At 40.1% G+C, this 22,050-nt stretch overlaps 1 protein-coding gene across 2 annotated transcripts in view; it reads right to left on the bottom strand.

Moving 5' to 3' along the window:
• Window positions 1-5,366: 5,366 nt before the first annotated feature.
• LOC124554810 (plasminogen activator inhibitor 1 RNA-binding protein-like) overlaps window positions 5,367-22,050 on the bottom strand; it is a 72,516-nt gene continuing 55,832 nt past the window's right edge. The window contains exons 7-8 of one of the 2 annotated variants that reach the window (XM_047128467.1): window positions 21,826-22,035; window positions 5,367-6,541 (exon numbers count right to left, since the gene is read on the bottom strand). In XM_047128467.1, the coding sequence (XP_046984423.1) occupies window positions 6,437-6,541; window positions 21,826-22,035 (315 nt within the window). In that variant the 3' untranslated portion in view covers window positions 5,367-6,436. Of the gene's footprint in view, window positions 6,542-15,129; window positions 15,356-21,825; window positions 22,036-22,050 lie in introns of those variants that run through there. The other variant, XM_047128468.1, reaches the window with a different exon arrangement.

Genomic DNA, 22,050 nt, shown 5'->3' with positions numbered 1-22,050 from the left:
TAAGGATTACTGAACGATAAGTAGTTCACACTGGAAGAAATGATTCAAGCTTAAATAACTGGCCTCCAAGGCCACTGGAACTGACTGTACGTGATTATTTCTTGTGGGGGTTTATAAAAGACTGTTTAAGTGCCTCCATTACAAAGAACAATGAACGAACTGAGACAATGCATTAACAGCAGCTGTGGAAACTGTTGCTCAAGACAGGCTTGCTGCAGAGTGTGAACAATTTGATACCATATTTATATATGCTGTGCATCTCAAGGGGGGGCGGGGGGGGGGGGGATATTTAACATTTATGAAAAGATATGGAAAATCTCTCATTCATCAAAAAACAAATTCATTGCATATGTTAGTTTCAAAAATACAGATGTGTCAAATGGGATTCTTTTTGATATACCCTGTGTAATCCAACTACTATATTGAAAGATAGTTACTGAGAAATTTTTGTTGTAACTAATCTAAGTCAGTGACTTAACACCTGCTCACAATATCTGTGAACAAAGAGGATAAAGCCAAATTTCAGATATTAAGCTATGCTGTTACCTGTTAGAAGCTATTTCCAAGAACATCTAAAATGTTTTAGTTCAATACTCCATACGAAAATGTAAACTGGTAATTAAGTTTTCTTCTCCCACCTCACTGGTGATCAAATTACTACGTAATTTTCCAATAGTGAACCTCAATAACTGCTTCATCACTAATTGCATGTGTAATTGTTTTCCATAGTCACTGCACAACTAAGGTAACAACTTCAATCTTGTGCCACGAACTCTCACAACAAAATAAATTACACTTCTGCCACACTATTTTTAATGTTGCAACAAAGTTATATGGCTGCTCAGTGCACAACAAAAGTTTCAAAGTTCATTTTTACAGTACTACTCACCCCTTTCTTTCCATCACCAAATGTCTTCCTTATACACTGCACTTCAGATTTCTAAATGTAACTTGTGATTTTTACCTGTAACTATCAGATCACTTTCAACCAAACTTTGTACATACATCACTTAGTGTCTGGAAAAAAACCACTGGTGGGAGAGGGGGGTGGGGGGTGAAAAGACCCCCTACCTCTCGAACAGGTGGTTGGGGTGGGGGAGGGGGTGTGAAAAAGTGCAGCTCTCAAATCTAATAGCAAGACTAGATTCATCCAGTGTTTGAGAATGACAGTACGTAGTGACTTGCAACAAAGTTTACACAAAATTTTAAACCTTTACCTAACACGTTCTCACTCATCCCTCCACAAAATGATGGAAGGAAGAAAGGTTCACTTACTACATTTTCACTGTTCATGCAGTAAAACTGCTGCATGGTTCATGACAATTTCTTACTTTTTTACTGCTAACTATTCACAACACTTTAGCAGACAGTGTCCACACATACAACTGGATATGCCTGCAAAATTATACAACTGTACGACACAATTCAGAAGGTACGTCAAATATTGAGCTGCGCGCGCGCCCACACACACACACACACACACACACACACACACACACACACACACACACACAAAGAGTTTCACATGCCACATCAGTTTCCGGGGTTTGGGTGAGATACGATAAACAAACTTAACCCAAGAAATAGGAGGCACTTTTATGGAATTCATTAAATGAGCATACATAATGAGTTATGTAACTTTACAATTTGTACACTATGTTACCAAACTAAGGTAGTCTACACCAGATAGAGACACTTGCTTTTTGGCGTTTAATATCCTGTGACACACACTTTGTTAATTAAGTTTTTACTCCAATAACTTATCACAAGAAATATCACTGAGAGGCAGTAATTTGTTCTTTTGATGTGCCTGCACAATTTATGATGGTCCAACACATTTCTCCATTAACGGAGAATATTTCATTGCAGAATTCCTTTACAGTGGGGTGATAAAGATGCTACTCCACAGACCCCACAATGGACAGGGAGAAATACCCCTTTAAAATATAAGGCTGCCTTAAAAATAATCTGTGTCCATACCACTCACATCTGAGTGCACACACAGGTACACCCACACACAAAGAAGAAAAAGAAAAGAAAAATCATTAAGTTATTCAAATTAGTTCAACAAACTAATTTACTTCAGTAAAAATTTTTAACTCCATGAAACACTTGTTTGAATTAAAACTGACAGGTATTGTATGTACTGTACTTGTGGCATGCATTAATACACAGTAAATTCCAACGAACAAAAATCTCTTTGACATGCTGCTAAACAGACATTTATAAGAAATTCATTGAAATTAAATCAATTTAATTATCCAAAATTAGAATGAAGCTTTGCATACACTTCCAAAATTTAATCAATTCACAGTATAACTTAAAAGTCTTACATTGTATATATATGTACAAAATTTAACACTTTAAGTTCAGTAACAAATTTCCTTTACAAACAAACTGAAATTCTGAAGCTGCTATTACATTACTGTACAGGTGCTTTAACTATAAGTGATGAAAAAATTACACTTGACTTCAAAACAGAGTACCTGCTTGAATCATCATCACAGGTCAATGTGAACTACAAGTGTAACTGTAACAGCAGCTTCTTTAAGAAGCAAATAGCTTAAATTTTATCTATTTTCTGGCATGGACATTCATAAAAATCAGTTTCAATTTTAGAACATTAAGTTCACTGCTCCATGCAGAAAATTGTTATTAAATGTTTAAGTATTTGATAACAAATAAAATTACATACTTGAGTTTTTTCAAACTAGCAATGAGTTTACACTTCCACATAATTCAGAGTAGGTTCTGTTTACTATCCCAGAAGATGACTTATCACACCAGCATTAAATAAGGTCTACTATGACCAACTTTCAACTTAAAGAGCAAACTGGCTGATGAGACAGCAGAAGTAAACACAAATATTTAACTTTATGCAAAAATAAACTAAAAAACTCAATTATTCCGATTCTCAACACTTTCTCATTGAAAGTATAGTAACCAAAAGAGTCTGTTCCACTCAAACTGTAACAATTATTTGAATACAGCAAACACACAGCCCCATCTCCGTAGAACACACTTCCAATGAGCTAATTAAAGTCAGTCTTTTCCAAGTACACATGTACTATTCACATACACTATCCACTTGTGTCCCAAACAGCCTTTTCCCATCATACAAATATGGTTAAGTTGAATTCACGGAACAATGCACCTGCCTGGCACTGCTCTGAACACTTTATTGAACCAAAAATGCTGTCACTTATTCACAGGAGCCTGGAGCTCATCTTGCAGATTAAGGCTCAAAGTGACTGACAAGGCACGAACAGTACAAGACTGTACTGCTCAGTGTATCTTAACACTGCACCACCAGAACATTTAAAGATCTCACTGGCTTTAACCCTGTTCAAGTCAAAGATTCAGTACTGATTACAAGTTCAACTGGAATCAAACACTGTTTGACAACTGCTTTTACATTTTGAAGGGGAACAAGTACACATTTCACACTGAAATTAAACCTGTTCCATAATAACAAAGAAAAAAAAACTTTTCTCCATACAGACAGAACCAAACACACTAACTACTTCGCTTGGTCAATTACCCTCAGAAGATGCACACTATCATTTAACATATGAAAATTTGTTCACATTTTTGTATCAACAATAAAAACACCTGATACAGTTTATCAGTAAGAAATTAACTGAAAATTTCTGGAAGCCACTAACACACAAATTACACACACACACACACACACACACACACACACACACACACACACAATATTTACTGCAGGCAACATCACTACTACACTGTAACATCGTAATTCAACAACATGCAGTTACCATTCCATTATTCATGACATCAATGGGAGGGATACAATGGAGAAAGTGCTGGGGAAAGGGAGTGGATGAATGGAACTAAACATCTACAAAAGAATCTTCTGAACTGTCCAATAACCTGTCAGATTTCCTTAAGGAAGTATTTTATAATAAATTTAATCTTAAGGCTGCAGATCTGAAGCCTTTTTCCCCGCAAATAATGCAATTTAAGATGGTGCGTAGTGTGTGTGAATCTCATTTCACTAAAAAATATTTTGAAAAACAATTCAGTACAGAGCCATGCTCTGTTGTGACAGATGGTAAGAACACCAATCACACTTTAAGAAGTAGAGCTAATTTACAATACTGGAATTATAGCATCCCTAATTATGCGCTCCACAGCAGTTCTGCTTTATACTGTAATGGAAACTTCTATTCAAATCTTATCTTAGTAACAGCTGCTAGGAATTTACATAGGCTCCTGAATCATAATGATACAGAAGGCTATAACAATGTATTCAGATTCTCTCTCTTAGAATCTAAAAATTAACAACCATATTCCTGATTATTAATGTTAATTCAATTTTCAGACTTTTGAGGAATGAAAATTTTATTTGACTGTACAGTGTTGCTTACAGCAACGAATAATCGAATCTGCAAGTAAGCTGAAAGCAAGTATCACTGAACACAAAACTGTCAGAATTTGCATTCATTTTAATTTGTTGGGTGTGAGCAAAAGAAAGTTTCTGTCTAGAAACTGTACGCAATATTGTATTTCCAAATCTCTAGAATGACATGGCAGTGATGTCCTTGCCTTCACAGAATGTCGCATCACTGGTTATTACAATGAAAATTTTTTTCTTTGGAACATCACTTCTTAACATATGCAAAATTTTATAGTATGAAGGACTAGAAAAAATACAGAAGTTAACAACTGACGAGCAACATGGACATGTGTTCACACAAACATGGTTGTTGACACTCGAGCTTTCAGAAATTTTTAATTATTTCTTGGTTTTTATGAAGCACAGAAGTAATAGGATGACAGGGTAGTCAACAGGTAATTGAGAAAAGGTAAAAAACCAAATTCTGAATTTAAAGGAAGCCAAGTGGCAGAACAGGCTTGTGAAATAATGCCCGCCACCCCTACAGCTTTTTTTCCCTTCAATATTCTATCAGAATAAGAGAAACGAGTAATCCTTCAGAAAACGAAATCCATCTAATCCACGTGCACTTGTCCGCCAGTCTATATGTGCACTTCTGTTCCTATTTTTGCATCTAATATGAAGACACTACTACTGTGATATATCTAGTACTTTTTTTTACATTTAAATTACCATTAAAAATCATAGCTATTACTAAAATATAGAGGTTCATTTCTTTTGCAAACAATCTCACTTCAAACATGTACCAGGCATCACCTTGACAAATTTAGTTCCCACCTTGGGGGGGGGGGGTCACCTGCCCTATGACGACGAAAGCAACAGTACATCATCCTCTCATGCCCCCCCCCCCCCCTCTCTCTCTCTCTCTCTCTCTCTCTCTCTCTCTCTCTCTCTCTCTCTCTCTCTCTCTCTCTCTCCCCCCCCCTGCCGCTGCCCCCCCCCCCCCCCACACACACACAAAATACATCTATGTTCTTTAGCCAAACATCTTGAGAGATGTACTACCTGTAACTGAGGCACTTCCAGGAAGTTTAATGACATTTTGAAATAATAATGATGAACAAGAAAATTACATATCAATTACACAGTTATAATTTAATACTGAACATGATACCTCTGGTCAGAAAGGATCCTCACAGAAGAATACAGAGTAGAATCCACTCCTCTGTGAACAGTACACCAGCATTTGTTAACTGGTACAAAATGTTACTATTAAGACTATATGTAGTTGTTGATATTGCTCTTCTTTGTTTCTAAAGCTTATCCACTGTAACAAGGGTCACACACTTCCCCAATTTGTATATTCGAACTGCAGAAGACATACTCTTCGTTAACAGCCAATGTAAACATCAAGGTTAATGACTGGTACATTTGTCCCTCTCCCGTAACACACAAGAAAATTTGTTTTATAAAATTAACAGCTGTCTGTTAAATTTGTATATTCGAACTGCAGAAGACATACTCCCCGTTGACAGCCAATGTAATCATGACGGTTAATGGTTACTACATTCATCCCTTCCTCTCCCTCAACACACAAGAAAATTTGTTTTATAAAATTAACAGCTGTCTGTTCTCAAATTCACACAGTTTTGATACAAAGAGGAATTTAAATCACACTACCATCAGTGGTCAGCCTAATAACGTTCACTGTTAAGTGTATGTATTAATTTTCCACACTGCACATCAAAAATTTACCCAACAGACAGCAAAACACAGGCAGCAGAATATCTCTCTCTCTCTCTCTCTCTCTCTCTCTCTCTCTCTCTCTCTCACACACTCTCTCACACTCACTCACTCACTCACTCTCACACACACACACACACACACACACACACACACACACACCTCCCTTGCCCCCTTTCTTCCACTGCTAACATATCAACACGGATTAAAAACTTGCAAGAAAAATCTAACTTTAGAGCATTATTGATAAATTCATTTTGCACAAACTGAACTTCTTAATTTTAGTACAATATGCACTCAGCAACAAATTGTTGACTAGCCTGGTAAATTTTATGCAAGAGATGGGAAGTCATGGTCGTCATCAAACTTTGGAGCACTCTGCTGCCGAGGACTACGATTCTGGAAATTCTCTTGTCTGTCAAATCGGTCTCTCATCTGAAACAGAAATATTTCTCAGAAACTTGTCAGTCAGATGTTCTCTTAAATGAATCTTCTAATCTAGCCAATATTGTTAACTGTCAATACACCATTGCATCTCTTGGTCATTTTTTATTTAATGTAATATAAGTTATTGTCAAACAAGAAATAGCATTAAATTATCTCACACAGCAGCAGCGATGGAACAGTTTAGGCTACAAGAAACAATCCTGCATTAACTATGTGGTCTCTTTTTCTGAAGACACTGGCACAGCCCAAAGAAGTCACGAACTGAAATAGCATGCAAGTGATGTATGAGTGCATTGGCATGTACATACCTGGGATCATGCAAGTGGAACTGGGTAAATGAGGTTTTTTAAACCTATTTTCTAGTTATACCACTAAAATCAAACACCTGCATTATCATCCGAATGTGAATTCTGGCTCATCAAAACTTTATATTTGGGTTAAAACATATCTGTTAGACAAATACAATATAGAGGAAGTTTCCATAATCAGCAAATTTTACAATAAAAAGCATCTATGGGAAGAAGTGTCAGTCCACAAAGAAAACCAATCAAAGCACAGACTTGTGCAACAATTTCTGACCAAATCTTAGTCCTCTGTTCACACAATCAGATGTCAGTGACACAGCCTTGCAACCTGAGAGACCGAACACACAATTCTTTGTTCTGGAGCAAGTTACAAAATAGAGTTTTACTGTTGTGACTCAATTATTCTCTTGTTTTACCATCTAAAGATTTGTTCCTGCCAGTCATAATTCTTATTTAATATGTACATCACAATTCTTATTTAGTTTATTCAGACAATTTTCAGCAGCAATTTGTGATGTTTTTGCAACACTACAGCAGCTCAGAAAGCAAGCATCACAGCTAACTCATCACAAGGTAATGAAAAACACATGAAAATTGGAATTATTTCCCAAAATTACTTCTACACAGATAAAAATCTGGACACAGCAGCAAATCTTAATGTTAAAAAGGGAACACTCATCCCATTCTGTCATTAGCAGAGGTATCAATTTTGTATGGTTACACACCGTATGCAAAGAAAACTTTATTTAACAGATGGTACCTATTGTTCAAGATGTCCAAAACAAATTTAACAGGAAACTTACAACTTTACGTGTTGCAAGAAATCCTAGCCTTTTATCTCAATGAAGTCTATCCGCTTAAGACAGTTGCTGCAGTTTGACTATCTGAAAAGTCAAGCAGCTTTAGAGGAAATAGAACCAATGGTTCATCACTGTTAGATCTGATATATGTGCATCTGTCTTCAAAGAAATATTGTCTGTATGTGGTGAATCACTTACTGAAAGAAGCAATAAGATTGCTTGCCTCGTCTACAAACTTTTATGCCAAGTCTGATTTTCCTTCGAACACAACAACAGTCACAGAGGAATTTTGTTTACATAGTCAAATGTACAATTTGAAGACTCGCTGCAGGTTACTGCTGAATTAGAAATAAATAGCCTGGTAATAATTTATCGTGTTCATATGTATAATGCAAATTGTTGCTAACATGCTTCACTTTAAACAACTTCAGTTGCTCTTTTCCAATGTATGTAGTATTTAATAGGCATAAAGCACAAACTGTTAACTACTATTAAGGTAATCTGCAATGTGCAACTTCCAGGTGGACTATACATTTATGGAAGTTTGATGTACAATTCAGTTCCATTTTTATTCAGAGTCATCAGAATACTTTTTGTCAGTATTAGGAGCACTGCATAAGGCTCTCAATTCGCTCTTTAGTTACATTTTATTAGTTCACTCACTGCTTGCAACCCAAAACATGATGAATATAATTTCGGATTCTTTTAACAGTAACAATGTTCCGTCTGTATCTTTTCCACAGGACATGACAAATACCAAACTGAATAGTTATACTGTTAGTTCACTACCCTGGGGGGAGTTCATCTAAAGACGAAAGGTGGGCAACAGCTTAACAAATTATTGGATTTGGCTTATCAAACACACTTAGGGTCACACTAGACAGAATCCTAAACTGATTTCTCCAGTTTAACTGAAATAAGGAATAACTCACATGAACTACTTAAGCTCATGGTACCTGTAAAGTGACAACTGTTCTCAATGGATGCATTACACTATAATCCACCAACAGAACATTAATTTAAAATTATTTGGTGTTGTGTCGGCATAAGCTGTCACCAGCACACCAGTCGGCAAATATGTAGCAAGAAGATCGATAGCAGGTGCTGGATCAAGTGCATGTATCAGGAGAGGGGCCACAGACATACTCACAAGCAACATGCCGCTGAAGCCCTCTCAACTGCAAGTATTTAGATTGCCGCCGCTGACCGGAGGGCTCAGTCACCGGTCAGTCTCTGTCACTAGTGCAGTCACTCATTCACTTGCTCAGCCACTGATGCACCAACTCACGCTCCAGATTGGTGTCCATCATTCACTGCATTGCAGGACTTTCACTTCACCAGCAGTGAGGCCAACGTGGACTAATATTGAAGAGCTTGTACCACAACACATGGACACTGTTAAAGTTATGTAGCAGCTACCTGTTTCAGTAAATAATGAACTCTGTTAATACATGTGGTACAGGTATGTTGCAGAAAGAGGATACCAGCCAAGTAATGACATCCTCCCCCAAGATTCCTATGGTACAAGACCCTACAGTGCCGACGAAGATTCAACAGTGTCAATGAGGATAATTCAGTGCAGATCGAAGATAATCAAATTTGATGAAGATTTTGCTTGCTTCTCATGTGTTTTAGCCTGCAGCTATTTGCTGATTTTTGTTGTGTTCTTTCATGTATTCCGGGAGGGGAGCTGCACAACTAATCAAATTTCTTTTTTCAGAGGCCTTGCTTGCTTTTTGATGTAACATTTGTGTAAACCATGGCTACCCCACCCCCTGCCCCTGTGCCTCAGTCACAGATGGCCAATGTGATTGAGCTAACACAGGCTTTTTCAGTTTCTGAACCACCAAATTTCTGCCTTGCTGATGACAGTACAACAACTTCTGGCTGCACAACCAACCAACCAACCAACCAACCCAACAAGTGCCACCAACCAGCGTAACACCGGTCCAAGCCCATTGTCAAGTTAATTGCATTCAAGGTACTGTAAAGCTACAATACTTTCTTTTGACTGCGGGACCCCCGGTGTTCAGGTTAATACAAAAACTCTTCCCAATCGCATCTTCCGTCAAACTCAGCTATGACGATGTAATCTCTACATTAAACAAGTACTATGACCAGCAAGTTCAATTGGCTGCAGCCAGAAATCAGTTCGTTTGCTTGCAGAAAAATCTGGAACAGAACAGACACCGTACATCAGTAGTACACAGAATTAACGAGTATGACTAGGAAGTGTAAATACAAGTGTAGTTGTGGCAGCTTTTACAGCGATTTAATGCTCTGCAATGCGATAACGTTCAATGTCTCAGATAGCAGAATACAGCAAAAAACAGATCTTAAAGTACTCTGATCCATCACTTCACCAAGTACTGCAAATATTAGAGCAATATGATTTAAGTGCCATAGCAGCCAGTAAGTTCGTCCGGGCCATAATTTGTCAGGTCAAGTCGCGCCTTGCTCGCGACTGCCCCAAGCAGCCAAAACAATGAACGCGTACACAGCCATGTAGACAGGTAAACAGGACTGCGAATTTAGTGAAGTCTTGCCCTGGATGTTTTGATCGCCAGAAGAGACAGGAATGCTCATCATGTAATGCAACGCATTACTAAAACTAAAAAAAAGAAACTCCTCCCGAACAGGCCATGAAGGCCCAAATGGTACAGACCGGCCGCCGTGTCATCCTCAGCCAACAGGCATCACTGGATGCAGATGTGGAGGGGCATGTGATCAGCACACCACTCTCCCGGCCATATGGGAGTTTCCAAGACCGGAGCCACTACTTCTCAAGTAGCTCCTCAGTTTGCCTCAAGGGCTGAGTGCACCCAGCTTGCCAACAGCACTGGGCAGACCTGATGGTCATCCGTCCAAGTGCTAGCTCAACTCGACAGCACGTAACTTCGGTGATCTGACGGGAACCGGTGTTACCACTGTGGCAAGGCCGTTGGCCACAACGCATTACACATGTGGAAAAAAATGTCATGTCCAAGCAGTTAGTTTGCAGTGGCACAACGCCAATTTTGCCTGCTCCCAGAAAAAACAGGCTCGTGCACATGCAGTGAATGCTGCATTTTCAAAACCTACAGCAGGTTTTGACAGAAGTAAAATTAAGGTTGTGCCACCACCTCACCTTAGTGCAGTGCAACAACATTATAACAAACTATTTGTCTCATTACACATTGCTGGCCGTTGTGCTAACTTTCAGTTAGACACAGGCACCTCAGTAACTTTGCTTAATTGTGCCACACACAAAAAGATAGGCTTACCACGCCTTTCTCAATCTAGCAAGCCCCTCACTGCTTACAACAGACAGGAGATTTCAGTCCTTTGACAGTGTAGTTTGCCTGCCACTTACCAATCTCACACTAGGACGGTGAATTTTATTGTATTCAAATCAAGAGACAGCGAGAACATACTCTATTTAGATGCCTTTGATTTGTTTGGCCTTATCATGTAAGACAATGTACTTTCAGTATCAGCTTTTGCACCAAGAGACAGTGTCATTAGCTTGCTTAAAGAATTCCTGAACTATTTTCCGAAGGAATGGGTCCTCTATGAGAAAGTAGCCAGTGAATTGAAAGAATTCCAAGTAAATGGTGTAATTGCTCCCATACAAGCTAGTCAGTGGGCAAGTCCTCATTTTGTTGCCTACAACTTCTGGTCGCATTCGAGTTGACTACAAGTCTACAATCAACCCACAGACAGCTGTTGACACCTGTTACCTCGCCCTGAGGAACTCATGGATACGCTTGGTGCACGACATTACTTTTCTAAGATAGATTTGCATTTTGCTTACTTGCAAATTCCACTGAATGAAGAATCATGGAAAATGTGTATTGTAAATACACACTTAAGGACTGTTCAAGTATTTGCGTTTGCCCTTCGGCAGTGCTTCCGCACTCACCATTTTTCAATGTTACTTGGAACAGCTGACTGCAAAAGTGTCATTTTGTTGAAACTACCTTAATGATATTGTCATCTCAGGTCATATACTAGAGGAACACATTGCCAATTTGTGTACTCTTTTTCAAGTGTTGTCAGAAGCAGGACTCTGTCATCTAGAAAAGTGTGAAGTTTTTAAAACTGAACTACAGTACTTTAGTCATGTGATAAACAGTCTGGGTGTGCAACACCTCCAGAGTCATTTGCTTACAATCCGTGACCTGCCCGTTCCTCGTGATGTGTCTGAACTGCAGTCAGTAGTAGGCAAGATGTATAACTACATTCAGTTCATACCCAATGCCTCAGATCGCAAGATTGCTTGCATCGCAAAAATGTACTTTTTGTGTGGACTGAAGACATTTCATTTCAGAAACTCTGAAATGCCTTACACAGTGACAGACATTTAGCGTATTTTGACCCTACCAAGCGAATTGTTTTGTAAGTCAACGCTTCGTCCTACAGTATCAGCACTGTGCTTTCGCACAGAAAAGGTGTGAAAGAGCGTTTTTTGTTTTTGCCTCAAAGTTGTTAACTTGAACGGAGTGCAGTTATTCTCAAACTGAAGAAGCTGCTCTTGCTACTGTGTATGGTGTCACAAAATTCAGTCACTATTTGTGTGGTTGCAAGTTCTACTTAGTGACAAATCACAAGCCTTTGCAGTCCTTGTTTCATCTGTGAAATCCGGTTCCTATATGCACTGCTTGAAAACTGCAATTATCATTTTTGTTGTTTTTGAAGTATCAGTATGAAATTGTGTACAGACCTATGGTAAAGCATAGCAATGCAGACACCCTATCTTGCCATACGATTAGCCCAGACTGATTTTGATGCATCTGCGACAGCTTGTTGCAAATCAATGTGCAGGACTCTGAATAGCTGTAATCTTTTCACTTGCACTCCAGAAAAATATCACAGGCCACAGAAGCAGACTGAGATCTCAATATTTTGCTCCATTACATTCAGACATCTTGGCCTCTTCATTGAATAGTATCCAGAACTCAGTTGTGAGCCAGCATTACCTTACAACTCAACAGGGTCTGATTCTAGTTCAAAATGACACTGGACAATTGCGTATGCTTATTCCGAAAGTGTTACAAAAGAATGTGTTGCAATTGCTCCACCATAGACATTTGGGAATTGTTTGCACTACTTAGCAGGGTATGAATGCTCACAGGAACAGATGAGGTCAGTGTAGTGCATGCACAGAAAAGCAATCCTGCTCAGTCACAGATATTCTCAGCTTGGTCGGACTCATTTGACATGGCAAGAAGTGCACACACACTTTGCAGGACTATTTTGGGACACTCATTGGCTCATAGCGGTGGACTCTTAGCAAGTTCCCACTTTCGATGTCTGTGGCCTCTACCACATCACTTATCACCACCAAGCTTTTTCCTCCTCATTTTGCATAGGTGGTTTGCCAGAAGTACTTGTGTCTGACAACAGACCACATATCACTTCGTGATTTTGAACAGTTTTGTGAACGAAATGGCATTCGTCATCTAACAAGTGCTCAGTTTCACCACTAGTCTAATGTAGAAGAAGAATGCTTCGTATGCACTTTCAAACAACAGATGGTTAAGCTTTGCACCACCCACACGTGGGAACAGTAGCTGCACATCTCTCTCTCTCTCTCTCTCTCTCTCTCTCTCTCTCTCTCTCTCTCCCCCCCTCTCTCTCTCTCTCTCTCTCTCTCTCTCTCTCTCTCTCTCTCTCTCTCCCTCCCTCTCCCCCCCCCCCCCCCAATTGCTCCCACCCATGAGACAGACCATCATCTGGACTGCATGACCGCTGATACTATTACACTTGCTTCTGGCACAGCCAATGGTCTGTAAGTATTGCTTTGCACCGCACGATCATTCCATTTATGGTTTATGGGCAACTGTGGGCACTGGGAAACAGACATGATGGAATGTATTTGCTCTTATGTATTAGACTGCAGGTCCCGATGGTTTGCAGCGCAACCATTAGCACTAAATTCGTGCGTGTCATTTGCCTGATGATTCAGCTGTGACCCTCATCATGTAGTTCACAATCTGCCAGCATTTGCCACACATTAGGTTGTCAATCCACGACATACCACAGTAAAATATTTCTCTTTAAGCTTCTCTAATGTGATTCATCTGAACAATAAAACAGGACCACCAATGCAAAATGTCTGGATGTTCTAATAACACATTTCTTATTTTTGACCATACCTTAACTTTCCTAACAGACACTGTACCCTTCTTCAGCAGATTTTGTGTTGCAGACCTGGAGGAGTCTTTGCAAACTCCGCACAGTTTGCTTACAATTCTGACAGTGTGCCCCAGATCATTCACTGCTTGGTATAATTAAGCATTACGTGGAGTACTCCACTTTATCATATGTTAGGGCGGCCAAAGATTTATCATCAAATAACTTTTATTAAATGAAACAACAAGTTTACTGTTACCAGTCACCATTTTATTTTTTCCACTACGCGTTTCGAAGGTTTAAACCTCCATCATCGGGTGGATTTACATTAGTTAGTATTACATGTGTGTGTGTGTTGTGTTACGACATTTGGAGGAACTTGTGGCACTGCCTAGTGGAGAAACAAGACACTATTTCAGAATATGGTTTCGGATAACTTTTGACAAAAAATTAAACTGATATTTAATGATAAATTTTTATAAGTAAACTAGAGTACCTCCAGTGGTCACAGGTTCCTTTTTCTGTCTCAACACTTCACATGTATACTGCCACATTTGTAAAAAAAAAAAAAAAAACTTTTACTCTGAAAATGTGTTTTAGAACAATAATACAATAACCAATGGTGTTTCTGTGTGAAGCACTATGGCAGTTTTACCAAGTCCAATATAAAATAATTCACACCGATTAGGTGCTGCATCGGAAAAGATCTGGGATGAAAACTGACCATTACTCACCACGAGTTTTCAGCAATTTATTTGAACGATTCCTGGAAAACTGTGAGCTTGCCAAGTTAAGCATGCTTTGTCCTGCATACATAGCTGCTCTTAGTGAAGATTTTAAGATGGAGATGAGAAATTCTTTCTGCCCCTTTCAATGTTGGCACATTCAATCAACCTTTTCAGCATCACTATGTAGCAACAATTAACTTCTAGCAGCATCACCAAGCACTGAAGGTGACAATGTCAGTCAGGAACTATCTAGCCTCTTGTCCATCTTTTAAGACATCTTTTGGGAACATTGTTATGTATGAACCACAGCTTTAGCTCTCACATTTAATTGCATTTTTGTTGCGAGACAAATAAAACAATAGTTGTTTATGTACATCATAAACACACATTACTCAAAATACAAACAAAGTAGGTTTATTTTTTCCTGTAAGTTATTTACACTACTATCATTAAAGCAGACTATTGAAAAGATGGTGCTGTCATAAATTGTGGTAAAAAAGTTTTTAAGTATGATTATCAAAAATTTTGGATTTGTATTCAAGGTCTTCCTTTAGAAAAGAATTATTTTTAAAGTCACAAGAGAGTCTACTTTTTAGTTAAGCATGTTTTACAAAATTTCAGCTCACCATCTTTAATAGTTTTTAGCCAAAGGGTACCAGTACATGAAATAATTTAACTTTTGGGATATTCAAGTTAAAGTTAAAACTTGCTTTCTCTATTAAACTTTCACAGCACTAATGCATCCCAGGTACATATTTATCTTGTTTCCTGTGGTGTTCTTCCTCCCTGCTCTTGTTCACACTACAAATTCTTGTTCTTGCTTCCTTGGTGGCTACTGACTGACTGACTGACTGACTAGAACAAAAAGGAGAAGCCAGCCTCTGTGCAACACATTAAAACTTCCAGCCTAAAAGCTCACTAGGGTGGAGTACACAAAGGGACAAAGAACATGTGTTAAAACTTAGACAGAATGATAAAACCCACCCTCACGTATAAAACTTAAATCTAAATCAGCCAATGAGGCGTTGTCAGCTAAAATTAATGGCAACAAGTCCAGTAACTGAAGATTTCATCACAGGGTAGCCAAAGAAGGACAGCGCAACAGAATATGGGCCACTGTCAACAGAGTGCCACACGAGATGGGTCTTCACGGCGCAAGGGGTAACCGTAAGTGACCCATGCATGGCCAATGCAGAGCTAACAGAACCACCGAGACCCTGCGAGAGACACGCATAGAATACTTTCACACATTCATAGTCTCCTTAATGACACAGTTTGTTGGGCATACTGTTACACCATGCTGTCTCCCAAAGCCGAAGACCCTTGCAGCATAATAATGAGTGCAGGTCAGTTAAGGAATGCCGATCTCCGTAAGTGGTTTCAGTGTAGCCTGTTTGGCCAACCCGTCAGCAAGTTCACTGCCTAGGATGCCAACGTGTCCTGGGGTCCAGACAGCCACCACTGAATGACTCGACCTTTAGAGGGCATAGAGGGACGCTACTGAAGAATGGCGAGGGTACCACTGATCGATAGCTCGGAGGCTGCTCAAGGAGTCACTGCAGAGAAGAAATGACTGCCACAGCATGAACTGATGTGCTTAAGAGCACGAGATATGGCCACCAGCTCTGCAGTGAAAACACTGCCACCACCGGGCAAGAAATGCTGTTCAATATGGCCTCTGTGAACATAGGCAAAGCCAACATGACCCTCGGCCATCGAGCTGTCTGTGTAAACCACTTCAGAGCCCCGAAACACATCAAGAATCGAGATGAAGTGACAATGGAGAGCTGCAGGGTTAACCAAATTCTTAGGGCCATATGGAAGGTCGACCTAGGTTTACACCATGGAGATGTATGTGAATGGACCTGGAGCAGAGGTGATAAAGGGAAGGACTCCAGTTCAGACTGAAGGGATCGGACACGAACAGCAATCTTAAGCCCTGATCTGGGCCGTCAATACGGGAGATTAACCCCCGTGGTTGGGAAAGAGATGCTGTAATTTGAATGCTCAGAAGAGCTACAAATGTGTGCAATGTAACTGGTGAGCAGTTGTGCATGTGTGATCTGCAATAGAGGGACTCCAGCCTCCACCAGTGCGCTGCTCACCAGATTCTTCCCAAAAGCTCCCGACGCTAGACGAATTCCACAGTGGTGCACTTGGTTGAGTAAACACTATGCTGAAGGCACTGCCGAACCATAAACCAGATTCCCATAGTAGAGGCAGGATTGAACAAGGGCTCCATAGAGTTGCAGCAGTGTAGAGCAATGTGCACCCCAGTTGGTGCGGAGGGCATCGAGGTGCTGCCAGCACTTCCGCTTAACCTGACGAAGATGAGGGAGCCAAGTCAATCGAGCATCGAAAACCAGTCGTAAGAATCGATATTCCACTATCATCAGTGGATTGTCATTAAAGTTCTGGCTCTGGATGCCGACATAAATGCACAAGACACGACTTTGCGGCTGAAAACTGGAACCGTGGGCTAGAGCCCAATGCTCCGCTTTGTGAATGACTCCCTGTAGGCGCTGTTCAGAAACACCAGTACTGGAGGAGCAGTACGAAATGCGTAAGTCGTATGAATACACAGAAGGTGAGACCGATGGCCCTACAGCTGCTGCTAGACCATTAATGGCCACTAAAAATAGAGACACTCAATACAAAGCCCTGCAGGACTCCATTCTGGGGGGGGGGATTATGGGAGGCACCAACTTTGTAGACACAAAGTACGGAGCAACAGGAGACCCCACTCATACAATGTGGCAAGGATATGATGTTGCCATGTCATGACAAACTTTATGCAAGTCAAAAAAGACGGCAACCAGGTGTTGGCGTCTGGAAAATGCTGTTCGTATGGCAGTCTTAAGGGACCCGATTATCGGTGGTAGCGCAACCCTGGTGGAAACTGCCCTGGCATGGAGCCAGTAGGCCGCGTGACTCCTGGAGCCAAAACAAACGCCAACGTACCATACGTTCTATCATCTTACAAAGAATGTTGGTGAGGCTGATAGCTATCCATACCCAGCAGGTATTTGCCGGGTTTGAGCATTGGAATGGTGCTCTACTGCCACTGTAATGGAAAGATGCCATTGCACCAGATCCAGTTGAAGATGAGGAGATGTCACTTATAGTCGGATGGGAGATGTTTGATCATCTGACTATGGATCCGATCTGGCCCAGGAGCTGTGTCGGGGCAATGTGCAAAGGCACCGAAGAGCACCACTCTGTAGAGGACTTTCCTTTCCATCCGCCATTTGAGGGTGCAAAAGGCGGGGGTCAGTTCTGTGTCGCAGAGGCTCAAGCATAGTGCTCGACAGTTGCATTTGCATCGGTAGATAACATGCCACTGATGTTAATGCCAGTGACGCCTGTCAGGATATGGTACCCAAAAATATGTCTTCTGACCTTCATCCAGACTTGGGAAGATGATGTATGACACCCAATGGTCTAGACGTACCTCTCCTAACAATCCTGCGTCCGTCTTTTTTATAAGCTGTGCGCAAGGAGCAATTTAAAAGCTATTAGGTGCTCTAGGGAAGGGTGCTGCTTATGTAGCTGTAGAACTCACTGATGCTCTTCAATTACCTCAGTGATTTCCGGCGAACACCAAGGTACTCACTTTCTCTCAGGGCACCCTAAAGAACAAGGAATCGCATTTTCCACTGCAGAAACGATCGTTCTAGTGACCCGCTCAACCACCACATCGATGGTACCATGTAGGGGAGATTCAACGGTGACAGCAGAGGTGAAAGCTTCCTAGTCTGCCTTGTTTGCTCATATGGGTAGACGTCCGGAGAATGGCGCTGGAGGGGTGACTGGAAGATGGGAAAGTGGTCACTACCACACAAGTCATCGTGGGCTCTCCAGTGGACAGGTGGGAGATGTCCTGGGCTGTAGAGGGATAAGTCAATGGATGAGTAAGTACCATGAGCCACACTGAAATGTGCGGGGGTACCAGTATTTAAGAGGCAGAAGTCGAGGTCGAGTTGAGATGGTGAAGTTTCGACATCTCTACATCGGCCAGTAAGCACAGTGCCACCCCACAAGGTGTTATGGGTATTACTATCTCCCAAAAGTAGGAAAGGTTCAGGGAGTTGATAAATCTGTGCAGCCAATACATTCAGGGGTACTGTACCATCTGGAGGAAGATAGACATTGTAGACTTATTTCCTGCATCATCCTTATCCTGACAGCCACAGCTTCAAGAGGAGTTTGAAGGGGCACGGTTTCACTACATACTGGTATCAGGACATAAATGCAAACCCCACCACACACTATTACAGTTGCTATGGTTTTTGTAATATCCTTATAGCCAATGGCTGTTAGAGCTCTAAGTATATTTAGTCCAGACACTCCTGTCAGTTCCATAGCATTAAGCCTTGACACTGCAGCATCACTGAAACATAGATCAGCATCTAGCACACCTATTTTCAAAGTATTTAGTCCTGTCAGAACAGTTTTTTTTTTTTTTTGTATGTTCACATATACAATTGTTGGAACTTTTTCATTTGGATTTTCAGTCATACCATGTAAACTTTTTCCTAATATTCTTGTGTCACTAAGGTACCTACATATAAGCTTTGTAACTTCCATTATAGCAAATGGCAAAGAATGTTAATGTTGTAGCTCTCACCTTGAGCAACAGCCCTTTGGTAGCCACAACACAAATCACTGCCAGGTGGGCAGAGTGCATGACATGGGTTTTCATCTGTAGAGGATTCATGAAAGAAGCTAACCCATGCTGCCTTTTTCACTCCCTGAAGATCATTTTTATTGTTTTACGGCTTGTCCCTAACAATACTGCAACCTGTCTAAGGCAACCACGTCCACTAATCCACCAATAATCAACTAATTTCTTTCCCTTCAAATTCCTCTTCCAGTTCCTCAATCTTGTACCTAACATTTTCTAGACATGTCCAACATATTTAAGGTTTGGATTCAGAAATTTTTTGGTACCCTTTTAGTCTCCATCTCTTAGGCAAGATGTATGTATCACACCATATTTCTCCACTGACCTGTGAAATATCTTCACAACACCTTCAGATTCCATCCTTCCACTGTAACCACTAAAATTAATCAAACATTTCACAATTTTCAGTTCCACTAGTTCAGCCATGACAGTACTTGGTAATACATTCCACATCAATGACTTTACCACTGTCCAAGGAGGTCACTGTCACTACACCATTTAGGAAACTATGGCCTCTTCATTGCCAGGATGCATCCAGGGCTGCATACATAGATCATGTATTGCCGTCATTCATGTCTACACTTTCCGGAACAGCATTTTCCGTACTATCATTTGTTATTTCTTCTAAAGTATGTAGAATAATTTTATTACATCTGTCAAACCTTGTAGGGGAGGTAAGTCCATAAGAACCACAAAATTTGTGCACTTCTGTACACTTTTTGCCTGTATACCTCATAGCATAAGCAAGTTTAATATCATTGTTATACATACTTGTTTAGTTACACTGCAAGTGTAACCACATTCCCTTGAATCCCAAAAATTACAGACAATTCTTAATTTTTATGCACAACCTTTTCTAGCATTTTCCAGACGCCAACACCTGGTTGCAGTCTTTTTTGACTTGGATAAAGTTTGTCATGACATGGCGACATCATATCCTTGCCACATTGTATGAGTGGCGTCTCCTGTTGCTCCGTACTTTGTGTCCAAGTTGGTGCCTCCCATAATCTCCCCCCCCCCCCCCAGAATTCCCAACTACCTTCACACCACTATTGCCACATTCTTTACCCTGCAAAGCTTCAGATAGAGCAGAGTCCAACAATAACGCAACCTGAATGAATAGTTATCAGCATTAATACTGTCAAGCCCACTGTCCAAATATTTCAGTTCTAGCTTCAAAGCACTGAGTAGTTGATGATTCAAGTGCAGTATCACATTGTATTTCAATATTAGCAGAGTTAATCTATTTGGTGGACCAATTTGCATAAAAATTACATTGGTTAACACCAAACTACTTAATTCTTTCCATGTAAGCAATTACTTTGCTGTAAACAAAATATTCACACCAAAATAACAACAAACAATAAGTAACACACACTATAAACAAAACTGTAAAGCTCTTGCACGTGAGCCAACTTAAGGGACTACTAAGTCATAAAAACGAAACAAATGAGAGCAAAACTTTATTTTTAACAGAGCTGACTGTGTTACATGGGGATGTTTTATTGCATGCAGCCACTTTTAAATTCCGCTGATTTTGGTACTTTCTGTGGTCCTTTTTCCTGGAAGTAAACTTCTGTCAGTTATTCAAGTGCAAGCCCCTTAAGAAATCGTTCATAACTGTGAAAGTACGAAACAGTAACACTGCAGACAACAATGGCTACACTGCAGTACTGTCAGCTACGTAATATTGGCTGCAATCAAAAACAAATGACTACCAGCCGAAGCCTTCAGACTACTTATCCACAACTTGGGAGTGGATCAAAAAGTTGATTGGGCAACTTGAATTTTGTTCATTTGCTATTGCCCACCCCTGCTCACCTGAGACCTTGCCTGCCTGCCTGCCCGCCAAGTGAGCACACGAGCTAGAACAGCCTACTCTACTGCCTATGTAGTTCCAACCTAAGGCTTGTCATGCTGAAACCATCTTTCAGTTGGTGACTGCTATACATTAATGAAAGCCAAAAGTATTTTCACATTCCTGTATCAAGATTGGTCACTGCTCAGTGTTTTATTGGTATAGTACTGCATTATTTTTTACAAAATAAATTTTGTCTTCCAAGATTCCCACCACTTCAACAATATTTCATTTAGACAAACACTTTTTAGTAAGTTATATAGAATTAAATGAGTCCCTTAAACAACTGGAAACAAACTTAATGGAAACTGTTTATCATGGTTGCAGAAAAAAATGGATACAAAATACAACACGTGGCATAATTACATACAATTTATTCAGTTACATAACAGGTGAATAATGACAACTTCAAACTGCAACATAAAACCAGGAAGTTATTTTTTTTTTTTTTTTTTTTTACAGCAACATTGTCATTTTCATGAAAATTTGACTGTTCAAAAGCCACTGGAACATAGAATAATAGAATCCGATATATATATATATATATATATATATATATATATATATATATATATATATATATATATATATATATATATATATATATATATCTCTCTCTCTCTCTCTCTCTCTCTCTCTCTCACACACACAAGTTCCTTGCAGTTGATGTGTCACTCACAGCCGATATAATCAAACTCGAGTGTACAGTATGTCGAATAAGATATTTTACAATTTAAAATACCACTTAAGAAATTGAAAGTTTACCATATTTATCAAACATACCTGATTACGGTCACCCAATGGTCCTGCTCTTCCAACGCCTCCATTACGGGCAGGGCCTACAGGTCCTGTACCTCGCATGCCACGGCCACCTCGCATACCACCACGACCACGAGCTCTACTGCCACGTCTTGAGTCAGCAAAGTGAATATCTATATCCAAGATGTGCTTCTGTCGTCCAACACGCTGTGGGTATTCTGATGCATCGTATTCCTGAACACAATGTTC

This window comes from Schistocerca americana, chromosome X (assembly GCF_021461395.2).
Source record: "Schistocerca americana isolate TAMUIC-IGC-003095 chromosome X, iqSchAmer2.1, whole genome shotgun sequence".
In the NCBI taxonomy this organism is placed as follows: domain Eukaryota; kingdom Metazoa; phylum Arthropoda; class Insecta; order Orthoptera; family Acrididae; genus Schistocerca; species Schistocerca americana.
This window is presented reverse-complemented; position numbering and strand designations above follow the sequence as displayed.